The sequence below is a fragment of the Chelonus insularis genome, unplaced genomic scaffold (genome assembly GCF_013357705.1).
Source record: "Chelonus insularis isolate UGA/USDA-ARS -01 unplaced genomic scaffold, ASM1335770v1 scaffold_714_pilon, whole genome shotgun sequence".
NCBI classification, from domain to species: domain Eukaryota; kingdom Metazoa; phylum Arthropoda; class Insecta; order Hymenoptera; family Braconidae; genus Chelonus; species Chelonus insularis.
Window position 1 is genome coordinate 1,564,464 of NW_023276795.1, and position 20,210 is coordinate 1,584,673.

General features: G+C 26.9%; 5 protein-coding genes across 12 annotated transcripts; 3 read left to right on the forward strand and 2 right to left on the reverse strand.

Annotated features, from left to right (window-relative positions):
* The first annotated feature begins 5 nt into the window (after nt 1-5).
* Nucleotides 6-3,144, forward strand: LOC118073879 (cationic amino acid transporter 4). 2 transcript variants are annotated; one of them, XM_035094667.1, is made up of 8 exons: nt 6-216; nt 495-641; nt 721-969; nt 1,109-1,459; nt 1,549-2,201; nt 2,270-2,498; nt 2,596-2,760; nt 2,844-3,144. In XM_035094667.1, the coding sequence occupies exons 2-8, from the start codon at nt 500-502 to the stop codon at nt 3,032-3,034; spliced, it is 1,980 nt and encodes a 659-aa protein (XP_034950558.1). In that variant the 5' UTR covers nt 6-216; nt 495-499; the 3' UTR covers nt 3,035-3,144. The 2 variants fall into 2 exon arrangements, with proteins under 2 accessions (XP_034950558.1, XP_034950559.1); XM_035094668.1 differs by lacking the exon at nt 6-216 and adding an exon at nt 224-281.
* Nucleotides 3,145-4,549: 1,405 nt separating this feature from the next.
* LOC118073946 (arrestin domain-containing protein 3-like) lies at nt 4,550-6,431 on the forward strand. The gene is made up of 6 exons (XM_035094758.1): nt 4,550-4,723; nt 4,805-4,945; nt 5,095-5,303; nt 5,379-5,561; nt 5,637-5,842; nt 5,926-6,431. Exons 1-6 carry the CDS (start codon nt 4,597-4,599, stop codon nt 6,248-6,250), a joined length of 1,191 nt encoding a protein of 396 aa, XP_034950649.1. The 5' UTR covers nt 4,550-4,596; the 3' UTR covers nt 6,251-6,431.
* A 311-nt stretch (nt 6,432-6,742) lies between these two features.
* lolal (lola like) lies at nt 6,743-9,926 on the reverse strand. Of its 3 annotated transcripts, XR_004691155.1 has the most exons (5): nt 9,736-9,926; nt 9,057-9,291; nt 8,773-8,944; nt 8,521-8,629; nt 6,743-8,303 (listed from the first exon to the last, which is right to left on the reverse strand). XR_004691155.1 is itself a non-coding variant. In XM_035094760.1 (4 exons), the coding sequence occupies exons 2-4, from the start codon at nt 9,243-9,245 to the stop codon at nt 8,595-8,597; spliced, it is 396 nt and encodes a 131-aa protein (XP_034950651.1). In that variant the 5' UTR covers nt 9,246-9,291; nt 9,736-9,925; the 3' UTR covers nt 6,746-8,594. The 3 variants fall into 3 exon arrangements, 2 of the variants coding, with proteins under 2 accessions (XP_034950651.1, XP_034950652.1); XM_035094760.1 differs by having other exon boundaries at nt 6,746-8,629; nt 9,736-9,925; XM_035094761.1 differs by having other exon boundaries at nt 6,749-8,629; nt 8,727-8,944; nt 9,736-9,920.
* A 212-nt stretch (nt 9,927-10,138) lies between these two features.
* Nucleotides 10,139-12,316, forward strand: Mulk (acylglycerol kinase-like protein Mulk). Of its 2 annotated transcripts, XM_035094637.1 has the most exons (8): nt 10,139-10,344; nt 10,418-10,528; nt 10,609-10,728; nt 10,806-11,199; nt 11,287-11,402; nt 11,529-11,854; nt 11,988-12,118; nt 12,179-12,316. In XM_035094637.1, exons 2-8 carry the CDS (start codon nt 10,419-10,421, stop codon nt 12,275-12,277), a joined length of 1,296 nt encoding a protein of 431 aa, XP_034950528.1. In that variant the 5' UTR covers nt 10,139-10,344; nt 10,418; the 3' UTR covers nt 12,278-12,316. The 2 variants fall into 2 exon arrangements, with proteins under 2 accessions (XP_034950528.1, XP_034950527.1); XM_035094636.1 differs by having other exon boundaries at nt 10,139-10,528.
* Nucleotides 11,894-19,075, reverse strand: LOC118073868 (protein croquemort-like). Of its 4 annotated transcripts, none has more exons than XM_035094632.1 (9): nt 18,854-19,075; nt 16,300-16,425; nt 15,106-15,238; nt 14,813-14,973; nt 14,586-14,727; nt 14,304-14,507; nt 13,681-14,187; nt 13,534-13,607; nt 11,894-13,453 (listed from the first exon to the last, which is right to left on the reverse strand). In XM_035094632.1, exons 2-9 carry the CDS (start codon nt 16,374-16,376, stop codon nt 13,192-13,194), a joined length of 1,560 nt encoding a protein of 519 aa, XP_034950523.1. In that variant the 5' UTR covers nt 16,377-16,425; nt 18,854-19,075; the 3' UTR covers nt 11,894-13,191. The 4 variants fall into 4 exon arrangements, with proteins under 4 accessions (XP_034950523.1, XP_034950522.1, XP_034950526.1 ...); XM_035094631.1 differs by lacking the exon at nt 18,854-19,075 and adding an exon at nt 17,181-17,405; XM_035094635.1 differs by lacking the exon at nt 16,300-16,425.
* Between the last annotated feature and the right edge of the window lie 1,135 nt (nt 19,076-20,210).

Consider the following 20,210-nt stretch of genomic DNA (forward strand, 5'->3'; position numbering starts at 1 on the left):
TTCCAGGAATGCACGATGCTTAGATGTGTTGATTGTTATTAACTTTGATATCTTAATGTTTCAAAATTGTTAACGATAATATTCATAATCATTTAAGTATCCCATTTTGGGCTCTACGTGATATGTAATTTTAAGCAATCGATTTTATAGTTGGAGTATGCGTATTGAATATCTCGTGCAAATCAACAATACATCGTGTTTACTCTTTGATCCCAAGTAAGTTTTTAGATTTAAATCATCAAAAACGGTCAAATTTTTGTGCTACTTGATTTTATCAAAAGGTTTAAATAGTGAACAAATTTTTAGTACTTAAATTTAATGCGATATTTATTTTTAAGTATTTTAAATTAAGCATAAATAAATTTTAAAATAATATCAAAAAAGGGAAGATGTTGAAAACAGCTGTTATTTATTATAGAATTTATAAATTGTTACTATTATCGCATTATTGTTCGAAATAATTATTTTTAATGGTATATTTATTTATTTTTTAGTCAACATGCCTTCAGTACGAAGAATAATACTGAGACATGTAATGTCTGGAATATGTTCAAAAATGAACCGGACAAAACGCTTAGATGGAGATATGATGGAAACACCACTTAAAAGGTGTTTATCAACTTTTGACATGACCCTTCTTGGTAGGTATGTGTTATTATTAGATCAATTTTGATATAATATAACAAATTATTTACCAACACTTCTGCTTATGCATTTCAGGTGTTGGACATATGGTTGGAGCAGGCATTTATGTCCTCACTGGAAGTGTAGCTCATTCGATAGCTGGTCCCGGTGTAATTATAAGTTTTATGTTGGCTGGATTAGCTTCTCTTCTAGCAGCCGTTTGTTACGCTGAATTAGGATCTCGAGTCCCTAAAGCTGGAAGCGCCTATGTTTATACCTACGTTACAATGGGTGAATTTTGGGCTTTTATAATTGGATGGAATATCATGTTAGAACATGTGATGGGTAAAAAAAGAACTGTTATATTCAAGTTTATTTTTAAAGAAAAAATGAAAAATGATATATGATAGAAATTTTTAAATATCTTTCAAAACTATTCATAGTAAATGCACAAATAGATTAATTGGCGGATATTAATATTTAGGTGCTGCTTCTGTTGCACGAGCTTGGAGTGGATATGTAGATTCATTAACTGGTGGACCATTTAAAAATATGACTCAATCATTGATGTATTTAATTACTGGAAATGACATGAATGAATCAACATTAAATTTCTCACCTGATCCTGTAGCGGGTGTTATTTGTATTCTTTATGCTTTATTGCTGGGATGTGGAGTTAAAGTATCAGTGAGATTGAATTCTATTTTCACTCTAGTAAATCTTGGCGTTATTATCTTAGTAATTGGAGTAGGTTCACAATTTGTTGACTTGAAAAATTGGTTTGATGAAAGTCATGGTGGATTTCTGCCATTTGGATTTCAAGGAGTTCTAACTGGTAATAATTAATATTCGCATATCTAATACGATCAAAATTTGACTAAGTTATTGGTTAATTAAGTAATATTTATAAAAAATATTTTTAAGGTGCTGCAAGTTGTTTTTATGCGTTTGTTGGTTTTGACTCAATTGCTAGCTGTGGAGAAGAAGCTAAAAACCCGAGCCGAAGTATTCCTTTGGCTACAATATTTTCAATGGCAATTGTAACCGTTGGTTATGTTTTAATAAGTGGAGTGGTTACATTAATCGTTCCATATTGGCAAATAGATCCTCGAGCTGCGCTTCCAGAAATCTTTGATTCTGTTAATATTACTTGGGCTAAATACGTAATAACTATAGGTGCCCTTTGTGGAATGACAACAACGTTATTTGGATCTATTTTTGCAATACCAAGAATTATGTATGCTATGGCCTGTGACGGACTTCTTTCTCCCCATTTTGCCAAAGTTAATCAACAGATACAATTACCTATGTTTAATATTGTCATAAGTGCTATTCTTTGCGCTTCAACAGCTTTCTTTTTTGATCTTCAACATCTTGTTGAATTTATGTCTATTGGGACTTTTTCAGCTTATTTAATTGTTTCAGCAAGCGTTATTATTTTGCGATATAGACCAGATAATCAATTATCTCCAACACTTCCTACAAATACCAAAAAAAATCACTCGCTTGAATCTCCAATGAGTGATAGTAGCAGTCCTACAAGTATTGCTGATTCTTCATCACCTGATGATTCTGAGGTAAATAATTTCCCTGTACTTACAGATATAGTCACTAAAAATCTAATATAAAAAATTATTTGTTCCAGTCACTTATAAACGATCAAATAAACAAAGCTGGACATCTAAAAGCGCGTTATTCAAAACTTGCACGGTATTTTGGCAACTGGGAACCTGGAATGGCAGTTACTATAGCGGTTATTATTTTTACTGGAGCATGCATTGCTCAAAGTATTATCAATTTTTATCTCTTTATTGAACCAATTTCATGGGCAAATATACTTCTTAATGTCCACTTTATTTTGATTATGGTAATATGTGAGTATACTTCTATCATTCAAATAATTAATTGAAGAATATAAAAAGCAGAAATATATCAATACATCATGGAATTTTTCTTTTATGAATCATATAGGTTTGCTTGTAATCAGTGCTCATGAACAAAATCCACCTGTTGATGATAAATGCCGAGTTCCAATGGTACCCTTAATACCGGCATTAAGCATTTATTTCAATATAATACTTATGGGCCATTTGCAAATAGTAACATGGTATCGATTCTATAGTGGGATGTTCATTGGTAAATTAAATTTATTAATTATATAAATACATAATTAAAAAATAATTTTAGAAATATTCATGTATCTTTTTGTATATTTTTAGGTATATGCATTTATTTCCTTTATGGTATTCATCACAGTAAAGAAGCTTCAGGTGCAAATTCATATTCTGTTCTTATGACAAAAATGGAATTAGAGCAAGTTCAGTCTCGTATGAAACTTAATTTAAAAACAAAGCAAATTCCATCGTATTCTAAAAAAGATTCAGATCAACTACCTATTCTTACTAATTAATCATATAACTGTTAAAATTTAAATAAGTCTATTCATATATTTAAAAAAAATCGCTTAAGAAATAATCAAAATATTTAAAGAATCGTTAAATATAAAAATAATATACTTAAAAGTCCAAAAATATTTATTTATTTTAATAATGTAATATATTTCGAACAATAACTATTATTTTTTACATCATACAAACATTAACCAATGAAAATTATAGAGAAATTTAGTTTAATACCATAATAATAATAATTTAACGTAAAATTGAACTGTAAATTATTTTTAAATAGATTATTTTTAATATCATTAAATAACTATATGTATAAAAAATCATTATACATTGTTAAAAAAAAGTACAAAAATTAATTTTAAAACATTATTCTTGTATTAACTCTTACATGTAATTCATTTACATCAATGAATTGAACAACATGCAATAACTCATAATTGATTTGTGTGTTTTGTTAAGGAATGATTGATTCATTAAGTATTATTACATTTATTCTATTGATTAAATTGACTAAAAACTTTACAGTTAGCATTTCATAATGTATTGGAGTATAATACAATTCATCAGTGTTCTATGTACATTTCAACTATTTAAAAAAATAAATGGTGATACAGATCAAGAATTTCCTGTATTTTTTCGATCTTTACAAAATACCAATCATGGTCAGAAAACTGAAGTGCGCTTTAATGATGATGAAGATGATCCAGATGAAGGCAGTTTTTGTCCACCTACCCATTTCGGAGAAATTGCACGTCAACCTTGGGATGTAAAAGGAGCTTTATCTGTATCCTTGGTACTTCCAACTCCAATACCTGAGAAATCAACAGAAAAATCGCCTTTGACCGACTGTGATGATAATGATAGTTCTGCATCACTAATTATAAAAGTGTTATTTGATCATGATGATTTGTGTGCTAAAAATCGTATAAAAACTAGAATTATTAAACCAACGGATGAAAGTAGTTTATCAAAAGAAAATGAAAACATTAAAAGTACCAAAATTTTTGATGCATTTGAACAAATATAATTCATGATATTGTTAAATGAATTTTGATCTTCAAAATATTTTATTAAAATGTGTGAAAAAAATCGTACGTATTTTTGTGAAAATAACTTCTAATAAAAAATTATGAAAATCATTTTTTTATTGTAACCCTTTTGTAGGCTCGTTCATCCTAATAGAATGACGCAGACGCAATGATGAAAATAGCAACTTATTTTTATATTATACTTAGAATGTTTGCATAATAAATAGTTTGTGTGATTTTCTGATTAAATTCATAATTGTTATTCACATACTTTTTTTTTAGTGATTAGAATTTGTTTCAGAGAATTTTTTGTATCAATAAAATAAAAAATAAATTTTACTTTATCTTAAGTATGTGAAATGTGTTAAAAGATTTATAAGGAATGTCGATGTTTGAAGTGTTTTATATTGTATTTTTCAAGAATTGCTCAATATCAAGAGATATATTTTTTTGAATCTTTTAATTTGTGACATTTGAAAAATTAAAACAAGTATTTAAAATTACATTTTCCTTCCAAATAGAATATTGTTTTCATAATGAAAATTTCTAAATCAATAAAAACGTTCAACATTTTACTAGACAATTCAACAAGTATTTATACACCTGGTTCATTATTAACAGGTCAAGTAGTTCTTGATCTGCTTAAACCTAAATCATTTCGAGGTATTTGGATTTTTGCCATCAATTTCACAATTATCATCATGATTACCATAATAAAATTATATCAATCATACATCGTTACAGCTTTAAAATTGCGATTCAAAGGTAAATGTAAAGTTCGATGGACTGGAAACTCTTCTGGAAGTGGAAAAAATACACAAACTGAAGGTTATACTGGAAGAGAGCAATATTTTGATAATGAGTTACTTCTCTATGAAAAAAAAAGTAATATAAAAACATTAATTTATTATTAACATTTATTAAGTAATTTTTAATTCAAAAATGAATTAAAAATAGATTTTACTTTAAGAAAATGACTTAGAATCTTTTATTATTTTAATGTACGACAATGTATTTATATTACATTTTCGCAGGTGGTTCTGAAGAGTTATCAACGGGGTTGCATAATTTTCGATTCAATTTCCAATTACTCCACAACATTCCAAGTAGTTTTGAACATAATAATGGTTTTGTCAGATATACTATTACTGCTATTATAGATAGACCCTGGAAAACCAATTATGAGATTACAACTGTATTTAGAGTAGAAACTTCTCTACGAGTAGATTCATCTTCCTTATTGGTATTTAATCAACAACATCAAGAATTATTATTAACAAATAATTATAAATAAAAATAAAATAACAACTGATTACAGCAAGGTATAGAAGATGAGATTAGTGAAAATTTATGTTGTAAGATAGTACCATGTATTCGTTCAAGAGAAATTGAACTTCGATTTCGATTACCTAAAAGTGGGTACATTTGTGGAGATTATATTAAAGCAACTATAGATATCGGTACTTGTCAAGTTAAAAAACTGAAATTGATGCTTGAACAGGTTATTATTAAATATACTAATTTTATTATCTGTACACTATTATTATAATTCAATTATAAATATAATTTTACACAGACATTGTTGTTTCACTCAAGAAAATTACACAAAAAAAAATGTATTACTAGTATAATAACGGAAACCATAAAAGAGGGTCCATTTGCAGAAGATATTAAAGAAATTATTGAACTAAGAGTACCAATTGTTCCTGGTTCTCGTTTAGAATATTGTAACTTGATAGATATTGACTATAAACTTATATTTTATGCCGAAGTTTCTAATTGGTAAATAATTTAAACAAATTTATTGCATTTTATATATATTTGTATTCGTCAAAAAATAATATTGACACTTTTTTTCATTTCAGTAATTATTCAATCAAAAGAAAATACGACATTTTCATAGGATCTGGGTCATCAGCATTATTGTCTCAGCAACAAGTGATCAACTATCCTCCTAATTTAGCATCAACAATTGTTCCATCTGCACCTAATTGTGATTCGAATTTAATATTATCTCCACCATTGCCATTAGTACATGAACAGAAGCCGATTCTTCACAATTTAAATCTTTCTTCATCATGTTCAAACACATCATTGAATCCAGTACCTCAACCAATGTGTAACATTGGATTCATTTATCCTTATCCTTCAGCACCAGTCGATCCTACACTTGAATCATGTAAAAATTAAAAAAAAACATTGATCAAGTTGATGCCAATTTTCGTACCACTGCCTAACCAATTTTCTTAAAAATATTGTCAAACTAAATACTTTTTTTCACAATTCAACCATTTTCTTGATGTGTGATTCTAATTGTTGTCTATTTCGGTGTATCTCGTTATGTCAGTATTAAACATATCAATTATTAACATTATCAACACTAATAATCTTCCATAATAATTTACTTCGAATTTAATAATAAAATTTCAATCACAATGTATCAATTTGTCATTAAAATTCTGTATGATTAAAAATAAATAAATAATAAAAAATGTATTCTAAATATGAGAGCCAAATGTTCAAAATAAATAAAAATTATATACACATATATAAATGCTAATTATTCAGATATTTTTAATTATTAGAGAAAGAATATTTATTACACACTACGGTAGAATATATTCTTGTAATTAAACTAATTAATAATGAAAGAACACTTTATCCTTCTTCTTGTATTTACACAATTTATTTTATATTTCAACATTTTCATATTATTATTATAATTTTCATTAAATCATCTTAATATTAAAAGTAAAATCAAATGATGAAAAAATTGTCGTCTGGTAAGAAATTACGTGTAAGTCGTAGAAATATTTTTTTTCTCTCTACATATGCATAAAAATTAACATGACAATTATAAGGGAAGAGCTTCAAATAATTATTCATCCCAGATTCTGAGCGTTTAAAAATAAAAAATATACTTATGTAATTATTTATTTTGTATTATTACAACCATTTTTCAGTTATAAAATGTTATAAAAAGGAAAGTAACGCTCAAAATCAATTTGAAACTCAAACACTATCATCAGAGACCATTCTTATTAATTTAATCAAATACATAATATTTAACATTACTGCGAGTTTAACAAAATGATAAAAAAATGTACATATAGTATTTTAACACTTAACTGACCGGATTTACAGACTATAAGTTTCAACCAGTTCTAAGAGTAATTGCTAAATAACTACTTAATATTATGGTATTATATGTTATTTTAAAAAAAAAGTGAAAATATTGAACTATAATTAATCTATAAACATTATGTTATTTAAAGCAATTCAGTTGACAGAATGATCCCTGATGAAAGTTTGTTTAAATTTATTTTTAATAGAAAAAAATATGGAAGCAATTTGTATATGTACTTGCTGATACTAATAATCGATAGTTATAACGCATCCAATAATAAATCTTTAATTGTATTCAAATAATTCATTGCACCCTTTTGTCGTAAATAACGAATTGGTTTCATTCAAATATCTTATATAAATAAGCTCAGAATCAATATTTCACTGTACTAATTGTATCTTAACACTCTTTTCTTTTTTACTATTTTTTTTCTCCAAAATGATACTGACAGTATTCGTGCTCTAAATATCATAAAAGAACTGTGCGTCCTGGCGTTAGAAAATTTTTTTTTCATTATGTTACATTAAACTTCCTTCGGCTTAGGACAAACAACCTTCAATATATTATTATCATAAATAAATTTGGTCTATCGGTAATAATGTAAATACGCCGGTACGATCCTGGCAGTATTTGGTAAAGGTAGTTCATGAATACTAGAAGTGCGTTTAAAGATACATAAGATTATAAAAGATCTAATTAATACACATTCTATTTTATATAAACAATTAGTAAAACGCTATTTTAACATGATATATTTCAGTTAATAATTAATAATACATAAACATAAATTGATGTAACACTTCTAGTAAACTTGATTAAAAAACCTTCATTTAAATGACCGGGGTTGTAAATCAGATAAATACTTTTATAAATGATACATATGTTATTTTTAATAATTACATATAAATAATGTTATCAAAACATAATTAAAATGAGAATATGTGCAAAATAATAATTGTGTAAATAATTAATGTATTAATATTAGGCTGATTGGATGATTTTTATAAACATTTTCTATTTAAATGATAGATATTGTGTAGATTTACAAGTGCCCCCGGCCAATTTTTATATAAAACTATGATGACCTGCTTACTTGTATTTAATTTCAGCACTTTCCTTAATAAAAAATAGAATTGGTGTGATAGATGAATAGTGTTGTGCATCGTCTCAAGTTCAAAGCTTTCATCAACTATTTTTTTCTCTATATTATAAATATCATATTGAGTTTTGGTAATAATCCAAATAGGGGAGAAAAAGACGAAACTTTATATTCATATTATATTAATGTTGATGAATGTCATGAACTAGAGGTGATTATAATAGTAGTACTCACATTTGTATTAGTGTTTTATGTATGTATAACGCTCCAGTTTATTTATTTAATCACTTTGTTTTTAAACGCATTCATTACACTTTTTCACTTCGCACGCTTCCAATAACACCTATAATAATATATTTATTATATTACTATTTCAATTTCATTAAATTATCTCATTCATATTTTGAAATATCATAAATTTTTTTGAAAATATAAATTACCATAACTAAATATGCGCAAAGTCTTAGCCTTCCCTTTTAATGTTACCTGGCGCTTCAGCTAATCCTTTAACTTTGAGCCGATCTGCTGTTTTTAAAAATGCTGGTAACTGATCTTGAGAAACATTAACTTCTCCAGCATACATAAATTCCAATATTGCTTGTAGATGATTGTAAGCTACATCTTTCAAAATAATTATGGGATGCTTGGACGGATTTTCCTGTAATTACCAATTATTATAATAATAAAAAAAATAATAGTAATATGAACAATCAATTTTTTTAATTTTTAACGATTTATTGATATTTTTTTCTAAATTTAGTTTGACTTACCTCAAGAAGAGATTTGAAATAAGGACTACATGCGGATAGTACCATTTTATGTGCTTTGCATGTTTGTCCATCACAGGCTAGTGTCACATCAGTAAAGCTTTTTTCATCTCGTAGATGTTTAAAAGACGATACCATATTTGATTGGAAATCATTCCATTTAAGAAAAAATTGCTGTTGTTCGCCCGCCATTGTTTATGATTATTTGTGATGATACAATTTAAATATATAACTGAAACTAATTAAGCAAACAATATTAATAATCAGTTAATGTTTTAGTTGAGTAAAAAGTAATACATTAATTAATTAATAATCCTTATAAGATTTTATTAAAGGGTAAATAAGTTTATGTAAATCCTTGAAGTTTAAGAATTAGAACTAAATAAGAAGTTAAACTTATTGAGGTTAGAGGTTATTTGAAGTTTTGACTGTAGTCTACGAAACAAACAACGAAATAATAAAAAAGCAGTCTATTATAGAAATGATGATATATAGTTATGATAAAGTGATATTAAAATATTATTTTTATAGTAATGTAATTTTACATTAATATATTAAAAAAAGACGCGTGCATCCGTCTGTTATTTAATCTTACGTATACGATATTAGTCCCAAAAAACAGATCCATTTGTGGTTTGCCGCGCAAATAAAAAAGAAAAACAATCAAATGCTTTGTACTTACTATTTATTGGTAATAGTAAAATGATATTTTTTTTATTTAAATTGAGATGATAGCTACAGAAATTCACACTCTCAAAGAAAATTATGACTATCGCAAGTATTATATACACAGCGAAAACTTTACAGTGAATGCTGCCGATATCTTGTTGTGGCTAATACCACGGTGATGATAATTCGGACAAATTCGAGCAATGTCGCTTTCCTTCGGCAAATAATTACGGAAGCTCGGTCGACTCGATTCCCTTTCGATTGAAAGTGGCGCCATATTGTGACAACCTTCGACATGTGTGCACAAAAATATGTCGAAAATAAAGAGAACGATATGACCATTTGCAACAAATTACCTTGATTTTTAAAGCTATGCAGTTATCATTCGATGATAAAAAAGTGTATGTATTCGTTATTAACACTGAGCGATAAAATATAAAATTTTAAAAAATTTATACATTCTTGTATGTTTAAATAATTAAAAATAATATGACCCAGAATTAATTCCTTCAAACATTTACATTTATAGAATAAAAATGTTTTCATCACCAACAAAGTTTTACCCTCATGGATTCTCTTTCGGTAGAATCACATCAACATAACCTCAATTACGTGCAAATAAGTATGGTTTCTAAGCATACAGGTGTTTTGAACAATCATTTACTGATGTTTTAATTTTTTTTGACATAAGCAAGAATGTCTCGTATTGTGAAAATAGTGACAACAATCAGAAATAATTGGAAGAAATCCTTAGTTGGTGTTGCAGCTGTTACTTATGGTGTTTCATATGCATCTGAAAAATATCAGTAAGAAACAGTTTTATTAATTTGTAATTTATATTAATTTGTACATTAATTTATGTTCATTTATATATCATTTAAATTAGAACCAATTCGTTAATGAGAGCTTATTGTCAAGAAGTTGTAAAATTTGGTGATGAACCACTACCTACAACGAAACATCCACAACACCTTGTAGTTATTTTAAATCCTATTGCAAAAAAGAGGTGAATACGTAGATATTATATGATACAAGTATATTAATTACTTGGTAAATTTCAATGATTTTTTATTATTTTTGCAGAAAGTGTAAAAAGCTATTTCAAGAGTTTTGTGAACCTTTATTGCATTTAGCCGGAATTGCAGTGACAATAATTTATACTGAACAAGAGGGCCATGCTAGATCTTTAGTTGAAAAATTAGAAATTCCAGCTGATGCTTTTCTAGTTGCTGGAGGAGATGGTACAGTTTTAGATGTTGTTACAGGTCTTATAAGAAGATATGATGGAAATTTATCAAACATAAAGAACATTCCTATTGGAATATTACCTCTTGGAGAATTAAATAAATTAGCTAACTCAATATTTGTTGATAAATATGATGATCTTAATCATGTACGTCAAATGATCGATGCAACGATGGCAGCTATAAGAGGGTCAACGAAATTAATTGATGTTGTTAAAGTAGAACCACTTGTGGTAGGAATATTTTAATAAATCAGATAAATTGATATAATTCAGAGATATTTTGATAAAAAATAATTACTAAGCTTTCTCTTGTATCAGCAAGATCCTGAAAATCTTATCAAACCAATTTACGCAACAAACACAATTCAATGGGGTGCCTGGCGAGATGTAGAAGCTCGACAAAGTAAATATTGGTATTGGGGAAGTTTGAAAAGGTACAGTTTATCTTTATTTTTATGCTATTAACATTAATATGACATTATCTTAATGTATTAATTTTTTTACCCTTACTAGCAATCGTAAATTAATGTTAAAAAATATATTATTAAAAATTTTTTCAGTTATGTGACTTATATTTTTAATGGCTATAAAAAGAAAAATATAAACTGGGATTGTAACGCTAACATCCGATATTCAGACCCATGTCAGGGTTGTTCCAATTGTTATAATAAATCTCAATTCAATGAAAGTTCTGATAAACGATGGTGGCATGTATTTATTCCCAGAATAAAGAGTTACTCAAATGAGCCAGATTACAGTAGAATAAAAAATGAAAATTGTAATAAATATCACGAAGTTCCAATAACAGCTACTGAATTGAGTATAGTAACTAGAAATGTAGAACATTCTTTAGCGGAAAATCTACCAGCAATGAAATTAAAACTTGGTACATATAAATATATACTGCATGAAAGATAGTCCAATATTTAATTAATCACTGGATTTTTATTTTAACATCAGTACATTCATTATTAACTTAATTACGATCAATTATTAATAATACAAAAAAATTCATTTAGGTCCTGAAAATATAAGTTATTTAGATTTCGTCAAAGAAGGATGGAGAAGGAATAAAGGTTATATAACCCTTGTACAGAAGACATTTGAGGCTAAAGATTTAGAGTTGATGCCTACTATGTCAGATAATTCGGTAAGTAATTGGATTAATCTTGTTTGTGATTATTTAATAAGGTATGTCTTTTAATTACAGGATGATCAACAGTACTTTTCTATCGACAATGAAGAATTTGAATTAAAGCCAATGAAACTTAAGTTAATACCAAATGCTGTAAAAATATTTTGTCCATAATAAGACAATTTCACATAGAATTGAATTTTTTAATTTAGTTAATTTTATTGAGCTAAAATTTTTAATAATTTAACAATTTATTTTGAATCATTTAATGATTTGATTTTTTTTCTTATAAATATTTTTTATATTAAAAATATTTACACTAGTCAAGAACAAGAATATTATTGTTATAAACTATCTAACTATTTCCTTTCAGTCCTGCTGTGAATAACATGCACGTAGTATCTATTTAAATCTTTAAAACAATAAAATCTATTTTAATTTTTGTTATTTACAATTTTCATATTTGTTCATAAAATATTGGGACGATTGTCATGCTTTACTTTGCAAAATTTACACAACATGTGTATAAATATTCATTTAATGATAAACATTAAAAAACGTGTGCAGCTATTATTCACTTGAATTTCTTGCTCAAATAAAAATTATTCAAAAAAAATTTTATTTGCGTAACAAAATTAGACTGAGTCTATTAAGTAAATTCACTGATGTTTGTACGAGATTACCAGCATTTGAGAAAAATAATTCAATTTTTGTCCCTATCATTTTTTCAATATCAATATTTAAAAATATTTCGTTAAAGTAATATCGTCATTACACCATCTGTCAATCCTTTCGAAAAATTGGAAAGCAGTTTAGTAATACTTTATAAAGAATTTTTTTCTTAATCCAATTGTGAGGCACTTTTATATCACCATACTTGGCTAATTTTTGATTAGGATAACATTAGAATTACTAATAATTCTGTCCCCTAAATTTCTTGTACTTTACTTAAGGATATCATAAGTCCTCAACTTCATTAAAATGGTTTAACATTTCGACAACGATAACTATAAACAGAACTACTTGTTCAAGTAATGATTTTCGAACATTAGAATCAAGTAATTAAATATTCTCTTAGCTTTGTCTAATTAATTTGGAGGAACACCAGTTTCTTCCCTTTTTGAAATTAATCTTTGAGCATCGTCAGCCTTTTTCCATCCCCGAAGACAAAGTAAAAATCCAATGAACGATAATAATAGGCCTATACTGGCAATTCCATAAAAAGTAACTTCACCTAACGTTGGAAGAGTTAAAATAAATTGAATTTGTTTCGTGTATTCTGGCGTTAAATCTGCCTCCTGAGAAAACCACAATATAGGCATATATACACGAGGTATTTTCTTGAATATTCTGTAATCAAAAAATGTCATTAATTTTGGTTCATTTTACTTTTAATTTGAATAATTTTACAATTGTTTTCAATTAATTACTTGATAACTTTGCTTGGCTGAACTAGTAAATTTAATTGCAATCGGGCTCTCACTTGAAGTGGAACACCAACATCCTAAAGAAATTTATTAATTCTTAGAAACATTATTATTTAAAAAATTTATTAAATTAATTAAAATTATATTTACCGGTTGTACAACCATATAGAACTGGTGTTTTTCTTGATCTGGTTTTAAACCAGTTACTGCATTTATATAACTTTCATCGGCAAGATTAAAATGAGGTAGACTGACAAATGCAGGTGCATTGAATTTACAACTTGATACATTTAATGTTCCACTTGGTTGACATTCTACACCTTGGCAATAACAAGCTCGAGATGGTACTTTCGTACCATTATCGAACATTCTTGATGTAGAAATAAATTTTTTACCGATTAAACCATTATGTTCAGACGTATTATGATACTCTAAATTAAGTAATGTGCAAACATCCGGTGCAAAAACAGGTACAGTAGCATTATCAGGAAGAACAGGCCATAAGTCACCTAATGTGCCATTAATATGGCCACATTGACCAGGAAAATATTTAGATTTGTTACTGTAGTTCCATTCTTGAAGAATTCCAGTACTAGTAAGAGTTGATAATCCTGTCCGTACATTAAAAGTTCCATCGTTAAAGTCCGATCCATTTCGCTGCAATAACATAAATAAATTATTCGCATTTATTCAGAAAACCATAGTTTATAAAATTATATTCATTTCTCAATGACAATGACTGTAAATAATTTAATTATTTATGAAATACCTACAGCATAGAACCAACCGAATCTGGTATATGGGACAGTTGTAAGATTTAATTTAGTAGCAACTTCTAAGAATTTATCTTCATAGCCATCAAATAATACTTCTCGAACAGATTTGGTTATTGTTGTACTTTCATTGAACATCTCTAATGCAATATTAACCATTCGTTGAATAAATTCTGATTTATATCTCATTTGGTATCCTACTGACTGTGAAGATATGAAAAATAATAATAAATGTATGAGACAACTATTAAATAATAAAATTTTTTTCAATTAACAACTTACTGCAGCTATAGGATTTAAATTAGTCACACGGTCATTTAGAGTTCCATTTGACATGGATTCCTGAAAAATCCAAATTCTTTTCTGTTGGAATGTGACAGTTTCATTATCATTCCATATTTGATTCACTTTATAATCTATTTCTCTGAAAGAAATAAATCATTCATTGTTTCAAGTAAAAAAAATAGTTGAAATACATTGGATACAATTAAATCAAATAAGTGACTTACTGGAAAACATAAGGCCCTAATTCATTAAAATGCGGTTTTGATTCTGGATTTTTAAAGTCATGAGGATTTGTCCAATTAAATAAATAAACTTTTAGATACATAGGAATTGGCGTTTTCTCCCATAATAAATAACTTTGTGAAGTTGGAGATAATATAAGCTCCTGTAAAAATAGCAATTATGAATTGATGACACAGCGATGATTAATTTATCATATATTGATAAAAAAGCTGGTATTTTTTATGATTATTAAACAGTAAATAATATAACATAAAATATAAATTTATAAACTTACATGTCGAAGTATTCTATCGAATATCGAACTCCAATAAAATCCTACAGCTACACCAGTAATAATTGCAATTGTTGCAATGCCAAAAATAATTCCCAGCGTAATTTTAGAAACCCCCATTTTTGGGGGAGTTTGTCTGAAACAAAAAAATTATTTTTATTATTTCAAGGTTGTTATGTACTGTTTTATTGACTTTTCAGCTCATATGAACATAGCATCACCAGCTGTAAGTACCCTACAACAGCTGGTTTAATGAACTTAATTAAAAATATCTTAATTAAATAAAATTCAAACATATCTTACATTTGTGGACTGTCAACATCTTGCAAGTCATTAGAAACCAATGATTCTAATGACATTTTTACTATAATTTGGGGTTAGAATAGATATTCTCTTAACTCAACGGAATAACAATCATATCACAGTAATTAATTTCTGCTATGATTACTCCAAATGATATGGCAATCATCTTCTCACGAAGATAACACTAGCAAATACCATTTTTAGCACAAAATTACTTCGAAATTGTATGTGTAAGCTCATCGAGCAGTGTTGTTGCATGACTATTTGACTGACTGACATGTAGTGGTTATATTTTCATCTAATACTGATATCACCATGTCAACTTGGTTATTGGATATTAATGACAAATTAGATAAAACTTAGAATATATAATTATAAAAATTTATGGAGAAACTAGTATTTAAATTCAGGCCTATATATTTCATAGCTACATCTTACAGACCTACCGCAAATTTTCATCTACAGATAAAATAGTATCTAGTCTATTTGATATCTAGATAAATTAAAATATGATTCAAAATAGACCTTGACTTCTGTACAACGTCATATATTTTTCTTGTATAAAAATTATTTATAAAAATGATTTTAACTCAATAACGATACATTTTGAATTATTACTTTAGTTTTTCTTAGTGTAGTCTCTGATCAAAATTTTTGCTGACATCACGACAAAATAAAGAAAACAAAACTTTTTACATTGAACAGAGGAAAAAATAAATTTTTCTTTATTTATTTGTGAAAGAAAATTCAAACCAATAATACTATAAGATTTATTTTTATTAAGATAATAATCTAATATTATTTTTTTTTTTTCAATTTATTGTAAGATTGCATTTATTTATATAAATTAGGAATTTTTTTTAAATCAATTTGTAAATTTTTAAAAAATCTTACCGTTGTATCACAATATTTTTATTTGTAAAATTCGCTGCTCTTGGCCTCACATCATTTGGCAATAACTGATTACTCATTTTATTTAGCAATGGTTTTTGACTAGCTTCAACTTCAGAACTTAACTTTCTAGGTACAAATAATTTCAAAGCACTTATTTAAATGAGTCAAGTTATGTTGTAAAGCAGAAGTGGAGTAAAGAAATTAGATAGGACCTTATAAATTTGTAAGTTTGTTGTTGATGATAATAATGATTAAATTCTCTTATCAAATATTTGTTGGCGACTTTCAAATATTATTACTAGTAGCTGTCCAAGCCCGGTAGATAATGTACTTTTACGTGATAAAATAAACGTTTCAATTCTAAACAATCAACATTGCAGTTCCTCAAATTTACGTATGAAGTGCAAATTGAAGAAAGGTTAATATTACTACGATAACGATAAGTTACAAACTATTTTTTGCATAACAAATTAAAATTTCTCAAATTTTAACATTCTATACTATAAATTCTTGTTGATTATATAAATTTATAGATTTATGTAAAAAGGAAATTGTTAGTTTGATGCAGCTATGTTTTAATTAATTCTATTTTTGGCATTGATGTAGGAGAAAATAGCACTGTTATGAAACAATTTTCTACATTCATGTTTATAAAAAGCTTGAAAATAAATTCATAGATTTTATGAGAGGTATTTGTTGGAAAAAAAAAATGCAAAAAATCTTTGCAGGCTGGACAGAATTAATTTGATGTCGGAAAAAAACATAAATATATTGAAAAAAGTTACAATATTAAAAAAAAATAATAATAAAAACATGCAAATGATGAACTTGATAGGAAAGAATAATGAATTTGTATTATTAATTATCTATTCAAATCTCACTGCATTGGTATAAGATCAGAAGATTTATGATTATTTTTATTCTTCATCTCCATATTGCCCGTATCATCACTGTCAATCAACGAAATTCAGGAATTGTGAGAAATTCGATTATCAAATTGAACTATGGACGTGTTTGTATGTCATGTCAGCAGACACTTTTTATTAAATTAAAACAAATTTTTTATCGTTTCTATGATACTTGATTTTTATCAGATGTGCTTATTTAATTAGTGATAATCTGATTAAGTTTATTTTTATTAAATCTTTTTTTATTACAAACTACCACTAAGTTTTTATAAAAATCGATTACATCTTAAATTATTGATTACTAGACTTAGACTGATGTTATATCGTAGATATGCTAAATGAAAGATTGTTTAACAATTATGATATTCATCAGAAGAACTTGTCATAAGTATCAGTAAGTAATCGAGAGTTGACTAAAGTTCATTTTATTAACGTGTGTGACTTTTTGCGAATAGATTATATTGATGATTAATCAGTTGTATGAATGTAAAATGATAATTAATTTATAATTATTGTTATTATTTTCTATATCATTATGATAATAATTTTCTAAATGAGTATCAAACTAGTTTAATGCTCAGTTCAGTCAATGTGCATTTTAAATACGAAATTTCGTGGCACAAGTCGGGACCGGGTTCATTTAATAGAGAAAAATGCGCTGAATTTAATGAACTAATTCCCAGTCAAAAAAATCAGCCGCGTCATATTGTTATAATAAGAATCGTTGGTGGGTGTTTTGTGATAATTAAAAAAAATTATTAATAAAGTTGATATCACTTCTTAGTCAACTTTATCTCGAATTCATTAGCCAATAATTATTAAAAATCAATATTATTCAAAGTTTATGTGTTCTGGAGAATAATGATGTTTATATAAATATTGAATACCAGTTTTTGAAATAATTTATTCTATTTCAAAGATCATAATTTATGTTATCATTATTATTTTATTATTGCAACTCAAGTAATTTTAGAGTCAAAGGGTCGATTATTTCATAAGTGCTAGTTGAACTCTACAAAGACTTAATTTTCTTTAATGTTCTATAACCTGATTAATCAAAATTAGTTTAAGAAAATTAACTATGTAATTTATATTTTTTCTATCAATTATGTAAAATATTTACACAATATTTTTTTTCTGACCAGAGACAAAAGACATCAAGTATGACTAAGTGTTAGCTAACTGATATTACAATAGTTAATGTTATTCGTCAAGTCTTGGTTTTTTTTTAATTAGTTGTAGTTAATCGGAAATGTGCAACATGATGACTGATGAGTAATGAGTATAAATAACAAAGTAAGGCAAAATAATTTATAAATGAATTAAAAAAGTATGATAGTACCAATGTATGAATCAGAGAATCCTTTACATTGGCCAATATTTGTTATTTGCAGCTAGAGTGATTATGCCTATCGAACAGCAATTTAAGAGAAAGTGGAGAGGATATTTATAGTGAATGATTTTCTCACTTTCTAATTTGAAGAAAATGGTAAAAGACTGTTGTAATTACTAGTTTTTATTACAATGTAATGTTTTTATGTTTAATATTAAGAAATATATTTGAAATGCAATTTTTCAGATAATTAGTATAATTTAAAATTAGTTAATTGATTATATGCAAAATTTTATCATTTTCAAATACTTACTACTTATAAAAAACAACCGTCAAAATTGCACTCGAATTAAATCACTCAGTATGAAGATTATCGGAGCATTTATTGATATATTGTCTATGCAATCGGTCAATGTACTGATCACATCATTTTCACTTTTTGCACTTGTATTTGATTTGATAAGAATAACTGGTAGATTCGGAAAGGCCCGTTGCAACGACCAGTTGAGTCGTGAAGACTGGTTTGGATAAATATTCTTTCACATGTTTATTCATTGCTGAGTTTCATACACAAGATGTAAAGTGGGGGAAAGAGAAATGAATCAGATGGAAAATAAAAAAACAATTCCACTATATTTATCTCATAAAACTTTTTTTTTTTATTTTATTACTTAAATTCATCAATACACACATGTAAAAAGCTGTGATGCTTGAGGATGATTCAATTTTAATGTAAAATAAAGTTATTAGTTTTGAACAATAAACTGCGTTGATGAAAGCAATAATAGCATAAAATTAGGAGAATTTCATTTCAAATTATAAATTATTTTTTGAGCTGATATAAATGTTAATTCATGCAACTCTATGATGATTTTAACCAAAAATATCTGACAATTTGAAATGTAAATAAATTTATTCTTCAACCCAAAAACATTGTCAACAATTAATTTTTTTTTGTTTAGTCTTACTAGGTTTTTTTTAATTACAACGCTTCAAAAATGAAGCAAGAATGTAATTTTAGACAACACAATATAATCAACAGTGAGCTAGAGTGTAGCTTTTGAATATGTAGAGATAAAGCTGTATGACTTTAATGACATCTCGTCATTAGAGTGAATATGTATATTTAATAAAAAATATTAATTATATTTCAAAAGGTCCTGGATCTTTTTTTTTGATACGGCCCAAAGCGATCGAAATGCCGATAAATTTGCGTGATAAAAAAAAATATTTTTTCAGTCAAGTATGCCTAATTTTTGCCTTATTTACGAGATATTACATAAATAATTTTTAAATAAAAAAAAATATGACGCGGCTGTCGTTTTTGGCTGGGAATTAGTTCATTAAATTCAGCGCATTTTTCTCTATAAAATGAGCCCGGTCCCGACTTGTGTCCCGGAATTTTTTATTAACCCTGTTTTCTGCTGCACATTGACTGGACTATCAATGAAACTTATCAATAACACTATTCATTCGAAATTAATAGATTTTATTTTCAAAAATGTAAAATCGAGGTTCTCTATTATATTGAATTTAATAACTACAAAAACTTAGAAGTGTTGACACAACAGCTATAGTCCTAAAAAACAGAAAGTGATTTATAACCCTTCGAAATACAACCAACAACAGCGAGCTAGAGTGAAGCTTTTGAATATGTAGAGATAGAGCTG

Coding starts and splice junctions, on each gene's coding strand:
- LOC118073879 (XM_035094667.1), top strand. CDS start 500: ATGCCTTCAGTACGAAGAATAATACTGAGACATGTAATGTCTGGAATA. Junction 970..1,108: donor CATGTTAGAACATGTGATGG/GTAAAAAAAGAA, acceptor ATTAATATTTAG/GTGCTGCTTCTGTTGCACGA. Junction 2,499..2,595: donor TATTTTGATTATGGTAATAT/GTGAGTATACTT, acceptor TGAATCATATAG/GTTTGCTTGTAATCAGTGCT.
- LOC118073946 (XM_035094758.1), top strand. CDS start 4,597: ATGAAAATTTCTAAATCAATAAAAACGTTCAACATTTTACTAGACAAT. Junction 4,946..5,094: donor ACTTCTCTATGAAAAAAAAA/GTAATATAAAAA, acceptor ACATTTTCGCAG/GTGGTTCTGAAGAGTTATCA. Junction 5,562..5,636: donor TGAAATTGATGCTTGAACAG/GTTATTATTAAA, acceptor AATTTTACACAG/ACATTGTTGTTTCACTCAAG.
- lolal (XM_035094760.1), bottom strand. CDS start 9,245: ATGGCGGGCGAACAACAGCAATTTTTTCTTAAATGGAATGATTTCCAA. Junction 8,945..9,056: donor ATTTCAAATCTCTTCTTGAG/GTAAGTCAAACT, acceptor TGGTAATTACAG/GAAAATCCGTCCAAGCATCC. Junction 8,630..8,772: donor AGGATTAGCTGAAGCGCCAG/GTAACATTAAAA, acceptor ATATTATTATAG/GTGTTATTGGAAGCGTGCGA.
- Mulk (XM_035094636.1), top strand. CDS start 10,419: ATGTCTCGTATTGTGAAAATAGTGACAACAATCAGAAATAATTGGAAG. Junction 10,729..10,805: donor AATCCTATTGCAAAAAAGAG/GTGAATACGTAG, acceptor TTATTTTTGCAG/AAAGTGTAAAAAGCTATTTC. Junction 12,119..12,178: donor CTACTATGTCAGATAATTCG/GTAAGTAATTGG, acceptor TTTTAATTACAG/GATGATCAACAGTACTTTTC.
- LOC118073868 (XM_035094631.1), bottom strand. CDS start 17,233: ATGGAGATGAAGAATAAAAATAATCATAAATCTTCTGATCTTATACCA. Junction 16,426..17,180: donor TCTGATCTTATACCAATGCA/GTGAGATTTGAA, acceptor ATTTGTACCTAG/AAAGTTAAGTTCTGAAGTTG. Junction 14,974..15,105: donor TCGATAGAATACTTCGACAT/GTAAGTTTATAA, acceptor CTATTTTTACAG/GAGCTTATATTATCTCCAAC.